This window comes from Molothrus aeneus, chromosome 6 (genome assembly GCF_037042795.1).
Source record: "Molothrus aeneus isolate 106 chromosome 6, BPBGC_Maene_1.0, whole genome shotgun sequence".
NCBI lineage: Eukaryota > Metazoa > Chordata > Aves > Passeriformes > Icteridae > Molothrus > Molothrus aeneus.
In genome coordinates this window covers 35660545-35679707 of record NC_089651.1, presented here as the reverse complement: position 1 = coordinate 35679707, position 19163 = coordinate 35660545, and the positions used below count along the sequence as shown (strand labels likewise).

General features: G+C 34.4%; 1 protein-coding gene across 1 annotated transcript in view; it reads right to left on the bottom strand.

Moving 5' to 3' along the window:
- SCFD1 (sec1 family domain containing 1) overlaps positions 1-19163 on the bottom strand; it is a 48485-nt gene that overhangs the window by 7792 nt on the left and 21530 nt on the right. The window contains exons 13-20 of the mRNA XM_066551377.1: positions 18895-18968; positions 18271-18352; positions 11298-11394; positions 7985-8055; positions 7020-7099; positions 6407-6469; positions 5373-5448; positions 3155-3208 (exon numbers count right to left, since the gene is read on the bottom strand). Coding sequence (XP_066407474.1) covers positions 3155-3208; positions 5373-5448; positions 6407-6469; positions 7020-7099; positions 7985-8055; positions 11298-11394; positions 18271-18352; positions 18895-18968 — 597 coding nt within the window. The remainder of the gene's footprint in view (positions 1-3154; positions 3209-5372; positions 5449-6406; positions 6470-7019; positions 7100-7984; positions 8056-11297; positions 11395-18270; positions 18353-18894; positions 18969-19163) is intronic.

The following is a 19163-nucleotide window of genomic DNA, read 5'->3' as shown; positions in this document are numbered from 1 at the left end:
GAGAGGTATTTGAGAAACCTTTACCTGGGATAAAGAGTTTAACTTTCTCTGCTTATTACAGGGAATTACAGATTAATGACAGAACTAAAAATCAGAGCTAATAAACATATTACAAACATTTACTCCTGAATGTATTACTGCTGTGTTTTTTCACTGTGGCCTTGTGTAAGTAGACACACAGAGAGTGGTAAAGCAATAGAAATGTGATAACCTAGGGATTTTCCATTGTTGCTGTTTAAATACATTATTCCTGCTGAAATCAGTGCTGAGGGTGCAGGGAAAAGAAAGCGTAGTAGATTTTATTTTCTTTAACATATAGCAAGTCTGCCAAGAAAAACAAGTGTATAGCACTTTCCTTACATACAACTGAATTTGTGACTTCCCTAAGCAATTCCAGAAGAAAATAAATACTTCTGAATGTATAAACTTAGTTTTCAATATTTCAAATAAAATGGAAAAAGATCCATGGAAATGTCATTGACTTTCAGTCTGTATTTTTTTTCTGCAGAATCTAACAGGACCAATTTGGACTAGAATTTTTCTTTGTAATGCATGAAAGGTATATCCTAAGTCTGAGAGGTACCATATCTGCTGAAAGGGACAGTATTAACCAAAATACAGTTTCATTAATATCTATCACAACTAAGATCTATCTACTTCTTAAGTCAATACAAATGTACACACTGTATTGACAGAGGCTAAACCACTTTGTAAAGGTTCACTTTTCAAATATTTTCCCCACTCAATAATCAAATCATTTTCTAGAAGATCCTTAGAAGGATCTCCATAACTCTATAGTAAATCATGGTCAATTTCACAGATATGAATTAAAAGTTGTGTATACTTTTGTTTGTTTATGATGATTCAATGTTTTAACCAACCTCTATTTAATAACACCAAAACAAAGCAACTATGTTTTAGTTTTATGAACAGAATATTCCTTTATTAAAATAGGACCTTAAAAGAAATGGCCTAAAAGTGGGCTTTTAACAATAAATATTATTATTTAAAATACTCACAAGTAACTGATTACTTTTAAGGTCATCAAGGAATGATTCTGAATATGTTTTTCAAGAAAAGGTGTAGCTATAGTTAAACAATCTAGAAAAATTTAAAAAGTTACAAGATAGCAACTTAGATCTTATGGCCCATAAGATCTGTTCTAGCTATTCTTGCTTCTGAAAAACCTGAAAAGCATGGGTGGCATGGACTTATTTGTCCTTGCCAGAGAGACAAAAGAAACAGCAGAGACAAGCAACACACAAAGTGATTTACAGACAACCCCACAGAGTTTTGTGCAGGACATCATTCTAAACAGGTCGAAGATTTCAACTGAAAATACTATTGATCAAATGTTTGTGGTACAACTTGTATGCACATTTCATATATTTCCTTTATTGTTGCAGTTAATATCTAGAAAAGAAATGACTTACATTCATTGTATGTAATTACTTGACTTCTCAATAATCTGCTCTAATTTTGCATTACACCTTTTATCAGTATGTACACTTCATATACTGATTACTGTGGTTAATACGATTTCTTGAATTATAAAGGAGACTTTTATCTGTGTTGTAAAAAAAATAAAATCTTGAACTTTTTTCCTCTCCCTTTGTGTTTTGCCTGCAGTGCAGTAGTTTTCTATTCTGGGAAATAGAAAATGATCCCACACATCAGAAGATGAACAGAAGCCACAATGGTGTATTTCCACACATTGACCTTTTCCAGATACAATTTCACTTCTGTTGATAGTACAGCAAGTCTAAACACATTCCACAATGACTCTCTGGCTTGCTTCCTTGAGCTGAAACTTACTCCAAACTTGCTGTCAGTTTTCCTGCAGGTTAGGAGGATCAGCCTTTAGGGATTGCCTGGTCTCCTATGACTTGAAAAGTGGGACTCCCTGTTTTGTGCCATGAGTCTCTGCCATGGCAGTGGAACAGGAAGCTGCTGACTGACAGATTGGCCCAAATGCTGATTTTTTAAATGAGAAGATCAATGTTTTCTCCAAATTATCAAAGTGCTGGTAGCTGTTTTCTACTAAGTAAATGTGAAAAAATCAAGTCAGAAAAGAAACTTCATATGACTTGTAAACTTTTCTCAATCAACTCCTAAACTTGTAGCCTAAAGAAGCTAATGTTTATTTAAAAAAAATTGGTTTAATTTTTCACCTTCTTGTAAGTTCTCTATAGTTTTAATTTCAGCTTTCTATGGTAAGTGTTCTGGGTGACCTCTGCTGGTTGACTAAATAAAATTAGCCCTGTACATCTTTTCCAAGTCTTTCAAACAGGAACAACAATCCACTAACTCTGGAAACAGTGTCAGTTCCTTTGTTTGTTAAGTGAAAGCAAATTATCTTTGATTAGCTAAGAATCACGACATATATCATCTATGAAGTACAGTTTAAGAAAAGAAAGGATTACTTGCACGTTGATAATTTTTGTATTTTACCATTATTTTTCTCTCTGTACATACAGTTAATACATGCAGGTGAAAGTGGACTAAGAAGAATGTTTTGAATCTACTAACCAGGCCTACTTTTAGTTTTAAGTTCTAGCAAATGCCTTGACTGTGTAGCTAACACACAAGCAATTCAAAAATTTGTAACATTTAAATTTAAAATATCTGAGCAAATTTTCACAGAAACAAGGCAAGAAGAGGAATTTTCTGACAAAAACCACCTCTGCTTGTAAGAAGAATGACTGAATCAGTAGTAAAATATTTTCCTCTACATAGCAAAGTTTAAAGATGTGGGAAATGTAATTTTCCCTAATGCAACTCTCTAAATATTTCACTTCTGAAATTGTGCTCTTTAAAAAAAACAAACACTTTGATGCAAAGAAAATTTTAGTCTACAGCTTAATGTAGAAATTTAGGAGCAACAGAAGCTTAGTATAACACAGGTCTTATAGAAGCTCAGAATAGGAAAAATCTAAAAAATATTAGTTCCAATGAGACACAATAAATTGTCATTGTTTAGAATATTAAAATGAAAGAGGTCTTACTAAATAGTTATGAAAATGGTGCCATTCTTGAAATACAGCATGATTGGATTTTTTCTATCATGAAAAAAATTAGCTTTTGCATATGACATATCACAGCCTCAAGATTTCATCTGCTCCACCTCTCTCTATATGAAGGCAATTGTACTCACAGGGTTTGACTTCATCTCCATAAGGTTGTCCAAAATACGTGTGACTGGCAGATTCTGTAAAACATAACGTGAAATTGATGGAATGCTGAAAAGCTTACTACGAACTATTCCCAGGCACATCATTACTTATGGAAGAGTTTACAGAGCATCTGAAATACTCTTTTAAACAGTTTCCTCTTATGCTTTGTTAAGGTTAAGCTTATTTATTATCACCTAAATTACTTCTCTGTAAAAAAATGCAAACATCTGAGGTGCATAAGATAAGACATAAAGTGCAAAAAAGGTGTGAAGACAGGAACAGAGCTGTATTTAGGTATTACCAACATATGCAGATGTGATCAAACATGAATTCTTATTAAAAAATACATTGCAGTTAAGGAAAGAATTTTAAAGCTGATGCTGATAATTGTGTGATTCTGAAAAAGAACTAATGTTGTCAAAGAAATGGGTAAAAAAAGCAACCCTAGCAACAAATTTTTGGATGACCTGCAAAGGAATAAACTGAGGTGAAATTCAAGATTACTGTTCCTTATTTAACACGGGAAATGTCAGCTGGGACAAAAGATCAGAATATTAAGGAGTTAAACTACTTCAGTTATAATAAACTGAGGGTGAGTTTACATAGCAACAGGATTGGAAGTGAGTCTTGTTGACAGAATGTATCAAAAGAGGACATTCCAAAGGATGAGCTACATATTACACTGGAAAATTGATGTGAATCCCTGAATTACTGAAGGAAAAATAAAAAGTTATCTTTAATAGAAATACCACAGACCTACATTAGGCTTACAAATGCGAGGAAGAAAGGCTTCTCATCTTGCTAGCCTAAAATACCTGGAGAAGAAATTGAAAAGCCAGAAAGGCACATCCTGAAAACAAAGCAAATTGGCTTTTTGCTCCCTCAGAAGGCAAAACAAGGCAAGCCATTCTGTACAGAATAATATTAACTCTTTAAAGCCACACATTTAAAGAAATGACAAAATGTTTAATGCAAGGAGAGGAGGAAGTCTCCTGGAGACTATACTTGTTTTCTATTATTAGAAGTAACAGTTTGTCTGAAGAATTCTCTGTAAAATATAACACACAGGCAAGCTGCATGTTTAAATTTTCCTCAATCATATATCATGATATACCACTGAGTTGTAACTCTGCAATGCAGCTTATCATTCTAGTCATAGTGAAATTCCTGCAGAATTAACTTCATTAACTGCACTACAAACCCGAGACCCTAATTTTAAACTTTTCTGTGATAGCTGATAACTTTCATGTATAAATTATGTGTATAACAGGCAGAATAAACAATGACAATGATATGATTAAGTAGGTCAAAAGGATAAACCTTTAGTTAAGATTTCATTTTATTTAGTTCTAATATGTTGTATTTCTAATTTGAATTCTGACTCTTCAACTGAATTATAATATGATGATCTTTTTTTTTCAGAAATCTTGATGTCAAAATACTCCAGAATTAAGATTTTTAACTGTAAATAAATATTTATTTATTGCCATCTGATGAAATGACATACTGGGAAAATAATGTATCCTCTGCAGAGAAGGAGGTTTCTGGGAACCACAATTCAACATTCAACATGTCATTCCAGCTACAAGTCATACAACCAGTTTCTTTTTTTTGTGCTGTTGTTGTTGTTTGTTTTCTTTGTGAGGATGTATATTTACATGCAAGTTATGCTCAGAAATATTTTACAAAGTTAAGTGAATATTTGAAGATGGTCACGTCATTATAAACATATTTGTATTTTCATGCACATTACAAGATTATAGTTGCTGTACATTACACTCACATGGGAAAAAAGAAATGCTTTGAATTGTAAGTAAACACAGAACTAACACTTTCAGCCTTTTAATCACTCTGAAATAGATTAACTTAATGCATGTAGTTCTAAGTAAAGATACAGATAGTTACATTTTTTGTTTATGAAGGGCTAGTCTACTTTGAGTATTCCACAGCTGATTTTTTTTATAATGCTGAAATCAGTCTTAATTGCTACAAAGAGGTCTTCAAAGAAAATGTGAATTATTCATTACTTATTTGATATCTGGAAGTTACAACGGGATAGATCTATCCATAAGCAGAGATTTATGTTTACTCTTTTCACCGCACAATGAATTTTATTAATGTAACAAAGGTACTGAAATTTGTTTTTCCAAATGTTCACAGTATTCATGATAGACTTTCTAATTGTTTTTTTAAACTTACTTGTTGCTTCAGTACCAAGTTCTTCACTCCTTCCATTACAAACTGTGATCCTGTATTCATAACACGTGAAAACAGACTGAAAAAACAAAATGAAGATGATGTATGAGTTCTTTTTAATCTGTATTCTTAAGCTTTATAATGACATCCAATTCCCAATGAAATCAATAGGACCTAATTAACAAGTAATTCAGTTTGTCATAAAATATATTCTTCAAATCACATGGCAATCATGTGTATAGGAATACACTTGTAATTTACCAGATAGATCCTCACCTATCAATGGGAGCTTTGGATTTAATCCACTGAATAATTTATTTTACACCCAATGACCAGGGTTAACAGAGAGGCTGAGCGTGTTCAACAATTCAAAGAGCTTTTTCCCAAGTGAAACAGCACCAGAATTCTCTCTAACCATATTATGCCAAGATTCCTTACAACAGTGACAGGGCATTCCTGAAAGTAAAGCTGGTAATGAGGACTGAAATCCTCTGAAGAATGGGAAGATCCTAGTCCTATATCCTTACTGGATATATGTAACTTTAGCACAGTAATTTTTTTTCTCGTGTCTTGAAATAAATAACTACACCTTTCAACAAGTCAGATACCCAGTCCAGGACATTCCAGAGTGTCCTTGCACCCCTGGCAGTCTCCAAACCCAAGAGAGATATGATTTTGAATATACAGGGCTGTTTTTATCTTCTGCCACTGACTACTTAGGGCTCAAAGTGATAGCTGTCACAGATCCAGTCCCTGCTGCTGAATTCCTCTCCTGTGAGAGTACATTTAATGTGCAGGTGCAGAGAGCACTGTATTAAGATAGTTTGTGAATTTAGTCCCAGATCCTTTTATTTTCCTCTCTTCGTGTACTATGCTGTTAAGGGCAGATGAGTGCTTGTAATTGTCTGTAACTTAAAAATTTTACAAATAGGGAGATGTTTTGTTCTGGGCCTTGTAGAATGCTAACCACACTTTCAGCACTACTAAAATAGGATAAAAGAACCCAAAGGCTTACAAAAAATTAATCAAAAGCATACCCCAAAGGTTTAGGTGTAGCGTTTCCATAGCTGGTTGGAGCTGAAGCCATCTTAGTGAAAGCTCTGTGAAAGCAGGGATAGAAATCAAATATTTATCTAAGGCACATACTTCTGTAGAATGTTCCACTCTAGTCATCTGAAAGTGAAAAAACTTCTAAATTTTGAACTCTTTCAGGAAGTAACTATTTATTATATGCATCCCTCTTGCCTACAAATACAATAGGAATTAGATTCTATAGTTAAAGACAAGTATTTCATTTAAATACCATGTAAAACTACAATAACTGATATCCAACATGACTCCCTGGTATGAAAATAAAAAACTTTGGGGTCTGAACCAGCACAACTTTTCAACTAATTCAGTAAGTTGTTTCTGTCCTGGATCATTAAGGGCATGTCCTGTTCTATAGTGTTCTGGCACTACTGGAGCTTAGTTTTAAATTAAGATTTGCATGTATTACCAGAACAGTAACAGTAAAAACTTATACCAAATGAATACTTAAGGATAATTTACAATTTAAGACAAATAACACATAATTCCTGAATACAATGCTGGGTTCTATATTAACCTCATACAGTTAGCCTCATACAGAAGAAAAAAGAATTTACTTACTTCCATTGTTTTATGTAGCTCAAAGGAGCAAGATTACAACCTGCATCCATCAATGCTTTTTTATACTGCTCCAAATCAATCTGAAATCATAAAGTGGAGAATTATAAAAGGTTGAAGCTACTCTTGACTCCATGTACAAAGACAAGATATCCTTATCTAAATATTAAGTAAGTAGTGCAAAGTTATAGCATTGACCCAACTTAAAAAGTAATTATGAATCTTAACCCCATTTCCTACCAAGGACAGAAATGCAACCTGAAATTAAATTTGCCATGAGCAGATTCCATTAAAATGAACAGTATTTGTGGAATTAAATCCTGTGCACTTTCAGATATGGAACAATGTTTATACTAGCACCAACAGAATGCTGGTTTCTGTACAATGTCAAAACAGTAAAAAATAAACAAAGAGGAGCTAATATACATTAATAAAAACACTTTCTATTTGCCTAACCAAAACATTTTTTCCATCAGATGTTTCTATAGTGTAAGAATCTTCCTTGAAATTAATCATCCTACGTTCAAAAGAAATATGAAGAAATTGTTTCTTGAATTACTCAGATATTGGCAGATGCATTTCTCCTTCATTCTCCGGCTAGTCAACTGACTCAATCATTCTTGAATATATGAAGTGAAATGAGTCATATTTTTGTTTTGCTTTACCTACTTCTTTGAGTAGTGGAGCAGAGTAATAGAAAGCATGCTAAGATGTGTCTTGAAGTAACTCTGATCTAAATATATCACAATATAATATTCCTTCTTACTAGTCATTCATATTCTTTGTAATGGTGGCTAAAGCTTTGTGAGCAGATTTCCTGGCAATAAGACAAAATTTATTTAAAGTTTTAGAATTTCCTGAGCATTTCATACTTCCCTTTGCAAAGAAACAGAAATATCTACTTTGTGCTGAAATAAAAATCCTTTGTGGTAGCATCTGGTGTTGGAAGCTGTAAAGAACATAGGTACCTCTGAAGGTGCCTGAGCTGAGCTTATGTAATAGATGAGAAATAATCGCATTTTGTCTTCAGGAGTTCCTGCTGCAGTAAGAAAGAAAAAAAAGAATTATAAACTACAATTGTAACTATGCTACTACATTAACTGCTCTTCAGCAGCCATACATATGTATTGACAATAAATGTTATTGATAACCATGTGTATAATGGCAGACAATTTTTTTTAAGAGTTGGGTTAGATGTGCTCATTCTTTCTGCAAGTTTTACACTTCCCCCTTTTGTCTGTAGTAAATATTATTCTTCATGTAACATAATAAATAAATTGTGTAGAGAAATTATGACTCATTTTATGTGGAGATTGCAAATGTTATCTGGAAGTAGGTCCATGAAAAAGCAGACTTAAGAAAAATCATAGAAGTAAAAGCCTCAGCATATTATTTTTTAGCTCTACAACTTACACAGCTCTATGGTTCACTGTACTGAAATACCTGAGGACTGCAAAAGCACTTATATGAACCTCTGACAGGAAAAAAATCCGTGAACTTCCAACTTGCCTTCAGAAAGGATTTGACCTCCTAAATCCTCTTTTGTTGGAGAAAAACACTTCCCATTCTTGGGAAGCATTATTCATATGCAATGAAAATTCATCTCTAGAGATCAAAAGGTTGATGTAGCCATTACTTAGACTATAAATTATTACATCAGATTTTGAACACTATCTTTTTTATTTTTCTAGATGAGAATCACTCTGAGTAAAAACAATAGTTTCAAATGAAGTTTTCAGAAGAACAACTTCTCAAAACAAACATTTCAAATTAAAATTCATTATAAAAGCCTGATACTTTCAGTACAATATTTTATAAGACTGCACTTACTTGTACTTGCGGGTAAGAAAATGATTTTTTTTCCTGTTTTTCTTTTTCTGTATTGTTTGTTTTGGGCTGTTTTCCCCTACTATGGAATGTGGATTATGTCAGCAGGAGACCATCTGACCTAATCTGCAACTTTTATTTATAAGTGAGCATATATTTAGTCTGGCAGAAGTTAAGAGTAAGCACTGTCATAATGAGCATTTATGACTTGGTAGAATCTTCTCAAAGATTCTTCTGACCAGTAAGTCAGAAGATCAAGAACTGAAGAAACTTTGTATTATCAATACCAAAAGCCAGCTTTCAAGGTACAGATCCACCTGGAATTCACTTGGGCAAAAAAAGCTGTCATAAACAGCTGTAAGACTCAGGTCAATTGCCTGTCAAATATTCACTACTTTTTTCTAGACTACGATCTGTGACAACACAGAGAGGCAAACTGCTCAACATTCTGAAGAAAATCTAACTTGGCAAACCTAGAATGGACCACTTTTTCAACCACTTATATTCAGTTGAAAAATCAGCAGGCAGCCCCTAGCTTCCATTTTATCCCTACTCCAGGGTATAGTAATACCCACTAAAGTGGGAGGCAGCTGATAGAGCTAATAGAGCAGTAGATGAGAACAACACAGTAACAAATGTGAGGCTGAAGCCAGCAGCTGTAAAGTGGTCACATCTAAGAGCTTTCATCAAGAGCTCTGCAGATCCCATTGTCCACAAGACAAATATCCCCACACATTATGCCAATAAATAATCCACCAGAAGCACAGGAAGACTTGATGTATTATTCCTTAAAAATGTTTTTGGTGGTATTTCTCAGTGAATCCCACAATATGAGGCTGGACAGTTTAACAAGACAGCTTGCCTGGAAATAATCACCATGGTTTAACTTAAATCTTTTTCTTACATAAACTTAAACCTAGACAATGAATACAAAATGCCAACATAATACTGTGAAAACCTAGCTTATGAATACTTAGCTTATGAAGAAAAACTCTAGCTTATGAACCTAATCTTTCTCTTGCATAAAACCCAGGAACCTCGCCAATAGGAATGTTGGTAAGGTACATCAGGCTTGGAAAACAATTTGCTCTACACTGAACTCTAAAAAGGCATAGAAAATGTGGATTCAAGTAAGAAGTAATTGTTTGATGCTTAATAAAAGTACAGATTATGCATATTCTTATTAGCTTCAAATAAAAAGTGAACGTATGTACTGAATTACAGACTGATGTCTGACATTAGATTTTCTGAAAGCTTATTAGTTTCTAGACTTGACTTATTATGAGATCTCTAAAATTTTAGCTCAGATTTCTACCATCTGTGCACTATTTCTCCTACTGCCCTTTGATTATACAGCATGGACACTATTAAAAGATTTTTGCAGAATGTCAGCAGGATGTATATATACTCTTTCTACAAATATGAATCATTATACAAACTCCAAGCAGGCATTAAGCTCAGTATGTAGCTGTAAGACTACACACATAATCATGCACTAACAAAACGTTTTCTTGAAAAGCACACTGGAAAAAAAGCAGGAACCCTGGGTCTCTAAATGCTTGAGGTTTGCCAACATAATTGCCAGTATGCAGACAAGTCAGAGATCCTAATTTAAGTTTTACAATTTTGCTCTGCCCGTTATTTTCTTCCAGCCAGCTGGTATCAGATGATACTGAAATCTGTCAGAGTGTTTTGGCATACATCAGGCTGTGACAGATTGAAAGAAGAATTGATGCTGAAATAGTACAAAAAGCTGAGAAGTCATTTGGGTCAGACTTTCAGAGGAAGACCCCCAGTGACTCCTGCTAACAGAGAACCTGAGCACCCCTGGTGTGCAATGTTCTGATATGTCTGATCCCTCTCTGACACAGAAGCTGGGATGCATTGCTTGTGCTCTTAATGATCAAAACAGACATGGCACAGCTGAATCAACACATGCAAAGCTTCAGGTGAGTCCAGTGAACTGGCCAATTTACAACTTGTGTTCCTTCTCTCCACTTGTCCCATTCATCTATTTCCTCACACAAGCAGGAGCTACCTACATTACAGTCCCTTGATCTGGTCAAATTCTATGATGTTTTCATTGTGCTCGTGAGGTATGTATATGTTATAAAACATGCAGGAGGATTTTAAAGAATTAGTATTGTTCAGACCACAGAATGCCAGAATGCTACACTACTAAATACTGCAAAAGCACATAAAATAAAATATATTGACCTTCCAAAATAAGGGGTTAGGATAGGATTTTAGTAGAGCTGCAGAAGTAGCTAATATTTTGGATATTACTCAACTGAAGCATTAAACTCTCTAGACTGCTACTGAAGATCAATCAAAAGCTGCTTTCGTTACAAATCTTGCACAGGTTGCTTTTTACCAACCCTGAAATTCAAGCAGGTATAGATTTATTGGATAGCTTAACAAATTTTATACCAAGTTCAGATTTAAAGTACTCACCATCTGGGTCAGAAATCATGTCCAGAAGAGATTTATCCAGAGTGGATTTGCTCATTATTTTTTCCTCATATTCAAAATACACATCCAGCTTTCGACTCTGTTTAAGAGTAAGTGTTAGGATTAACATCTTAAAATTGAGAAAGAATATTTATTTTCTCTTTCAAGAAGGATGCAGTTTAAGTTAAAAATACAGTTTTAAAAATTTTATTTTTAAATACATTATTAGTAAAAGTAACTAATGCTTGTATTATAATATGCTTTTATTAACTCTCAGAAAGTTGATGTGTATTTAATTATCATATAAAAAAGTGAAAAAGCAAGTTAAGACAGGGGTGTCTGCTGTGAATATTGAACTGGAAGAGAAGCTTTGTTTTCAACTATGGCTTTGCTGCAGCTGAAAACTACATGCCATCATACACATTGCTATGTTGTAAAAGGAAAAAATAATGGTCAAGTGAATATCATGTCCAATTTATTCTGAACCTCCAGGCTCCCAGGCCACAAGACAATTATTCAATGCAGATAAATATGGGAAATTCCTTTATACATTAAGGCATCATCCCGAAGAAACGTTGGCAACTGCCAGCTTGGGCTGGTACGGAAATTCTACCTCAGATCAAAGGCTTGCCATAATTCACTTACACTAAAGATGGAGAAGTTTATAGTTAGATTATCTTGTTGACACTGGAAAAGAAGTCTCTCATTATACAATGACACATCTAGATGTTGTGAAAATCCTTTTCAGGGAGGATGGCACAGGGACTACACAAAATTATTGAGGCAAAAGCTTTATGGAAGACATCACATTGCCATGCAAGTAATGACTGCATTGCAGCACATCTGCACAAACAGACAAGCTTTGCACTTATTGATCATGATCTTACAAGCTAAAAATAGAAAAATGCACTCCAGAACTTATTTTAAAACATTCCACTACAATGCAGATCATTATGTGTGTTTGAACATTAAAATGTAGCATCACAACCAATGTTATGACTACTCAGCTTACAAAACCTTAGTATCTGGTAACTAACTAAATCCTGATGTTTGAACACATTCAGCCATGTATTGGCTCCAACAGGAGACTGGCAGAGTGGATTTCCATCTCACTGCTTTGGAAGTGTGTCAGGTCCACACCATTGCTGCTGTGAGACTGAAATGATATTGCCAGAGAGAGCAAGAGTCACCTTGCTTTTCTTGGGTTAAATGATTTGAGAAATTTTGCCTGATAATGCCAAAGCATTTAAAACTGCTATGGCGTATTTTATTCAGTGCAGTAGTAGTTCTAATGACAGGACATAAAAACTTTAGAAGTCTGGTTTTCACATATTTCTGAATTCTACTAAAATTATTCCTGAGATCACAAATAAAAAATTAATTTCAAAAAAGTTATTTTACCACCTCTCCAAAAAAAAAAGGTATTTCTCCAGTGTAAGGCTATCAGGATATTTCACCTTCTGAGCACTGTAAGTTCCTCAAAAAAAGAGCTAGAGAAGAGAAAGCAAAGTAAAAAAGATATGAATTACAAGAATATTTTTATATTGAAAGCATATGGTGATTAGCTTATGATGCAGGTAGCTGTACAATGCTTCAATTTCTCAGTTGCCACTTACTGAACTCCTTGAGAAGAGCATTTACTTGCAAAGCAACAACTTAATTTAAAGTTTTTGTGGATGCTTGCAATTATAGCTTATATAGTAAATCACCATGAAGAGCACTCAGAGATGACCCCCTGCTACTTTTAGGGGCAGAAGAATGTCTTCTGCTGATTGTTATAGTGACTATGACTACATAGAAGATGCATGAAATGAGGAGAAAAAAAAAAGGACTAGAGCTTCCTTCAAGCTATATTTACCTTGAGTTTATGTTAAAAGAGCAGTATGAAGCCTGAATAGAACCCAGCTACCAGCCTTTTTCCAAGACCTTACATCACATGTAATTTGGTATCTGGTAAACCACGTGAGACCTCAATTCTACAGCACCTTGGAGATTTTCTGCGTTACAGTTTCTTTAAATCTCTCTACAGACGTAAAGCAATTGCAAAGAAACTAATACAAATTTTTAAGTATTTCCATTACATTCACTTGCTTTTTGTATTTCATCTACATTAGTATCGCGTTATGTGAGGCTAGATTCAATGTTTTTAAGTTTAAAATATTTTTCCCTGACAAGAGGCATCCAATAAAAAAGGGATTGTCTTGAAATGTGGAAATTTGATCTTATAAAGTTAAATATATTACTGTTGAATTTGGCAAAGCCCATATTATCTTAGCTGGTGATCTGTTTACGAGAAATTTATTCAGATGCCATGTAAAAATGTACAACATAAAAAGATTCACTGATTCTCTGTATTTGTTTACAGATCAACTTCTAAATAAAATTTCGTAATTCAAACATCAATTTCAATTTTAAGAACAGACTGAAAATTGTTAACTTACTTGGAGCACAGGCTAGGTAAAATTCTTCTCAGCTATGTGCAACTTTATGATTGTTTGACTATGGCAGCTGAACAGAACAGATTACCAGCAGCAAAGAAAATTCACTGGTTGCATATATGGGCTACACTTTGAGCCTAAACTGAAACATTAATGATACATGTACACTCACTCTCTTCAAAAATTTTGCAGAATTACTTCTGAAGTGTGAACTCAGCACTCTTTGGGGGAAAACCCCCCAACTGAAAATCCCAAAACTTCAGGTCCATGTTTCTTTTTCTATCCACTATTTTTTTTTTCTATCCACAATAGGGACATCAGAGGTAAGCAGCAATGCAAAACTTTTGAGACTCTGTCTGATGTGATAAACTAAAGGGATGGATCAATGTGGTAAGCCTATTCAGCTGCTTCTTCATTAGATAACTAATGAAAGTTACTAGCAAAGATCTAATTAGGGCAATAATTTTTGCTAGGAATTGGATGGACACCTAATCAAATTTCACATGGGTTACTGTGCCTTAAACACAACTAGTTACCTTTTGATAGATATCCCAGATATGCCACATCAATGAGACAGTTTTCGAAGAGCCAACTTGTCTAAGAGGTGCTGATAAGAAGCAGATGTCCCATTTAATTTAAATAAGTGCAATTTTGCTCACTCAATGGCAAACTCATAGGCATGCCAAGAGGAAAAGCTGGGGAATAGGAGCTAAACAATCCTGTAGATTCAATAAAAAACACAGTAAAGAATATGTTCTTATGGGTGCCAAACTGGCAAGCAATGTGAAGAAAATCAATAATAATAAAAAATAATATAAATAAAGATGCATTTACTTTTACAGTTATTCCTTTTCTGACTCCTGCTCTTGACTTTCTATTACGACGTCTTGTTCCACACCAATCTCATTCAAGAGACCTTTCTGGCTGCCCCTTAAGAAACAGGATCCTACATTGCAGTTAAAGTGCCACACTTCAGATGCTTTTTAAAAAAAATACATTTGTGAAAGTTTTCAACTTATCATCTTTAGAAATAGGCTATTCGTAAGCCAAAACTTATTTTAGGGAAAATTACTGAAGGGCATGGGAAAGTCTACTTGAGCACTGTACTCCAAAACGAACACGATTCTTCTTAAAGCAAGTAAGTGGAGGCAGGACCCATTAAAATCTCTTAGAGGGTAATTTTTGTAGAGACTTGCTGGAAGCTCTTCTATCCTCTTTACACTACAAAAGTTCTTAATTTTAGAGAGAGAGAATATGCAGAAGAGAGGAGACATTTTCTAAGAAACTATCTGAGGTCCTTTTTAAAGATGCTGACAGAGAAAGACCAGAAATAACCGCCTCCAGAATGAGGGAGGCTGGTCAGGTAATCACAGTGTGCTGCTATGGAGAGGAAGAGAAACTCTGGAAGAAGGCTGGGAGTGGCAGACACAGCCAATTCCTTTTCACTGAACTGCACAGAATGATGATTGGAAGGTCACTGTAACTGAACTCAGGAAAAGCTGTTGTTACTAGAAGGTTAATGAATTATCAGTTCTGAACTACAGAAAAACAGCCTGGCCCACTATGACGTACATATTTCGCAAACACATATCATTTCACGTGGTGTAAGATCAAAATGTAAACTTATTTAAAACAGAGTACTTAAAATAGTGGAATTCCTTTAAAAATATGAATTTGAAAAGTTGAAAGGCTATTGTCAATCCCAATTAAGGGGATCTCAATTAAGAGATCATTCAAAGTATCAGACCTTGAGATCAAGCAGAAGTAGAGATACATAATAAAACCATGTAGGAATTTTAAAAATAACCTAAGCCAAATACAAGTAATTTAATAATACATATACATTTATACATATAATTTAACAATACATATAAAAATCTGCCACTTAAATTCTACATCTGTAGAATTCTAGCAAGAGATTATCTAATCTACCCCCCAACCATCATTTTACAAAAGTATATGTGTGCATCTTTTTATATTTATGATTTAACATACATCAGTAATCCTATTCCTATTATAATGACATGCAAAGATATGCATTACTTGAAACTTTAAAGCAGCTACATAGGCAACTGTAGCTCTAAATCTGTTATCTGTTGGGTACAGACCTTCAGTCACCAGCTTCAGCAGCGGAAAAAACCAATAAATGCAAAACAAGGATGCATTTGTTCTAAGCACTGACAATAAATACTTGATAGCTTGCTTCATGAAAAAGTGATGCATACTTTCCATTATTTCACTAAATCTTAAGCCAAAAAACTGCCAGGACCCGTAAGTATGTGATTAATTTCTGGTTTCCTCTTGCTCTGTCTTAGAAAATAATCCAAGAGAATGTGGAAAGCAGCTGTAAACTGAACATTAAAGTATAACCACAAGAAAATTTTAGTTCACTTAGTATATCCAAAGCAGGTCTCGTTGCACTCTTTCCATAGAACCTTATATATATAGTGAAGAAAAATGCTCAAATAATTAATATAGTAAAATCACATAATGGATAATGCAAATAGTCTATTTTAAAGTAGGAATGCACTTCCTGATTATTTTAGAAGTGAAAATACAGTAACCTGAAGAAGAGCATGGCACCCCACTAGCTCCTCATGACCTTAGCACTTACTTGCAAAAAAGAATCAGCCTTATCCTAATCTGGTTTCATTATGTAACTGTGTATAAAACCTCTTAATTACAGAGTCAATGTCTCATCAGAATTTCTTTTAAAAGTAGAGGATGAGACACTGCCTTTTTTGAGAGTATTTTTGAGGAATCCATTAGGTAGCATAATGTCTTGTCTACTAAAATTCCACAACTCAAAATTGAAAGATACTTTTTCTAACACTGGAGGGTGAAAAGAGAGGAGAAAACGGTCAGGAAAAAGCAGTTGGAATAAACTTTACATTGATTCAGTTAAAAAGCTTTATCATAGGCAAATTTCAATATGCGTCCGTCTGCATTAGTTTAAGGCAGTTTCCTAAATATCTGGAGATGAACTGAAGCTTTTTAAATCAAAAGAAAAGATGATGGAGATGTACATATCAATATATTGAAGAAACTGCATGGCCATTTGTCTCACAATTTTCTTTAACATTTATACAATAGGAAGGTAAAGAGCCTGAGCACTTTGCAGTACCAGAATTAAGAATGTGGAGGAATGGACCACCACTCCTAGGGCTCTCCCTAATAGCATCTTCCCTATCAGAGCAGCAAGCCAAGGGCTGGTTGAATGCCCAGATAAGGCAATTCCTTCCACCTCTAGGTAATCAAATGTGTTGCTATCATTTAATGCATCTGACTCCAGCTCACTGCCAATAGGATACTGGAAAGCCAAACTGATGTTACTGCCATTCTACATCTTGCTCTGAAACTTGTTTTCCAACCAACAAATCGTATATGGAATACTACTGGTCTAGGCCTGCCACTATCATGCCAGTCTCTTTCCTGGAAAAGTGAATTTACAGTCAAGGGATCAAAATATTAATATTGTTGACTTCAATTTTTTTCAGTGGTATTAAAGTACTGCTTTTAAATTGTCAGATACGAAAATTGACATATCTAATAGTGTAAAAGCCCATATACTAGCCCCTAGAGTAATGAGCTAAGCACAGGCACTTACCTCTTCTCCAACTTTATAAATATGTAAAACAAATTTATTAATTTAATTGCAGAATTAATCCTTGGTTCATATGCAGTACTTAAAAAAAAATCAGTAGCAATAATAACTGAGGACAGATCTTACATTCTTTACAAATGTTAAAGCTAGCTTCAAAACACATTGCCTTCCAAGAATTTTAAGTAGCTTGGGGTAAAACTCTCTAATTACTGATTTTCAGTGAGACTTGATGTTTGAAAAACCTTCCAAAACTGAAAAGAATTTCAGCGTTTCTGAAAGCCTCATCTACAATTTCTGTTTTCATGCTGTGAAAACAAATCCATTTTCCAAGTTATCCTGGCAGTAACCAGGGCCTTCACTTGACATGAATCCCTCTGCAAGGTCTCTGACAAAAGCAGCAGACTTAAAACAGGAAAGACAAACTCCCTTGTGAAGTTCTTAAATTATGCACAAGACATCTAACACAGACCCTGCTGGAAAGACCACTTCAGTAAGTTGGATCATTATTGCCACATCTCTGGGTATCAGTTTTGCTGGTGAGCAGTCAACAGTGCCCTTCTGACAAACACATACAGAACAGAAGGTTGCTTAGACTAAAGTAATGAATTGCCATGATACATCTCTAAAATAAACAAAACACTACCATCATAAACTTATTTTTTGAAAGACTTCAACCCAACACTTGTGGCCAACATTAAAAAAACTAGAATATACTAGTAAATTCTGATAAGAAAAGAACTGGTGTTCTTTGCTTTCCATGCAGAGGCATTCAGAATTCATTCTCTCTCACCCTTCAACACTAAGTAATGCAACACAGTGAATTCTGAAAAAGCAGCACCATTGAGAAGGCTCATTTTATCTTCACTGCCTCAAATATATTCCTAAAGTTAAGGAGTACTACTGACAGAAAACTGAAGTTAGAGCGCAATTGTACCTTTATGTGCTCCAAAACGGCAGTTGCAACATTTGTATGAAGATCAATGAGCCTCTTCTTTTCCAGAAGTTCTGGAAGAGAGCTGAAGAGATTAAATACAAACTAACCTGCTGATTTGCACTGTTAGTGGAATTGTGCACTGTATACAGTAGGCACTAAAACATTTATAGAACAGTCTGGGTTGGAAAAGACCTTTAAAAGCTATTAAAATCTAAAATTACAGAATAGGGTTGGAACTAAAAAATGACAACATATTGATGTAATGATTCTCATAATGATACCTGAAGAAGGGGATTTCACTAATTTTTTTTGATGAAAGAATGCAGAGGTTGGGGATTTTGGTGGAAGAGTGCAAGCAAATTTATGATGCACTCAGATTACTTGTCTTTGCTGAGGAAAGACTCCAAAGTCAAACACATTGTGGAAGTTACATATGCAAGCACTGGTTTAGGACACTGCATTTAACTTTATCAGAATTATAAAGCATTTAAAAATATTATAGAGCTGAACAGCCTCCATTTAAAGATATTTATTTCAAAGAATACTGAAAGTACAATAACAAAAAAAAAATTAGAAATGGTTCACAGATAACTAAATGACAATAATGCATTATTGACTACTTACCTGACAGCTGAAGTTAGCTTAGCTGTATTATCTGAAAGCATACTTATTGCTCCTTCATCCTCCCCTTCAATGCCCTGGGTTTTGAGGAAGAGTTTGAAAAGATGAATAAAAATAGTCATAATAAATACAAATATCATGCATGCAGATAAAGTCAATACATCTAGAATCTATTTTCTCGTAATGGTATTAATGTCTGGATTGTGTTTTTCAGTTAGTATGGAAGTTATATAATTGCAACACCAATGAACAAGAAATGGAAACTTCTCGTG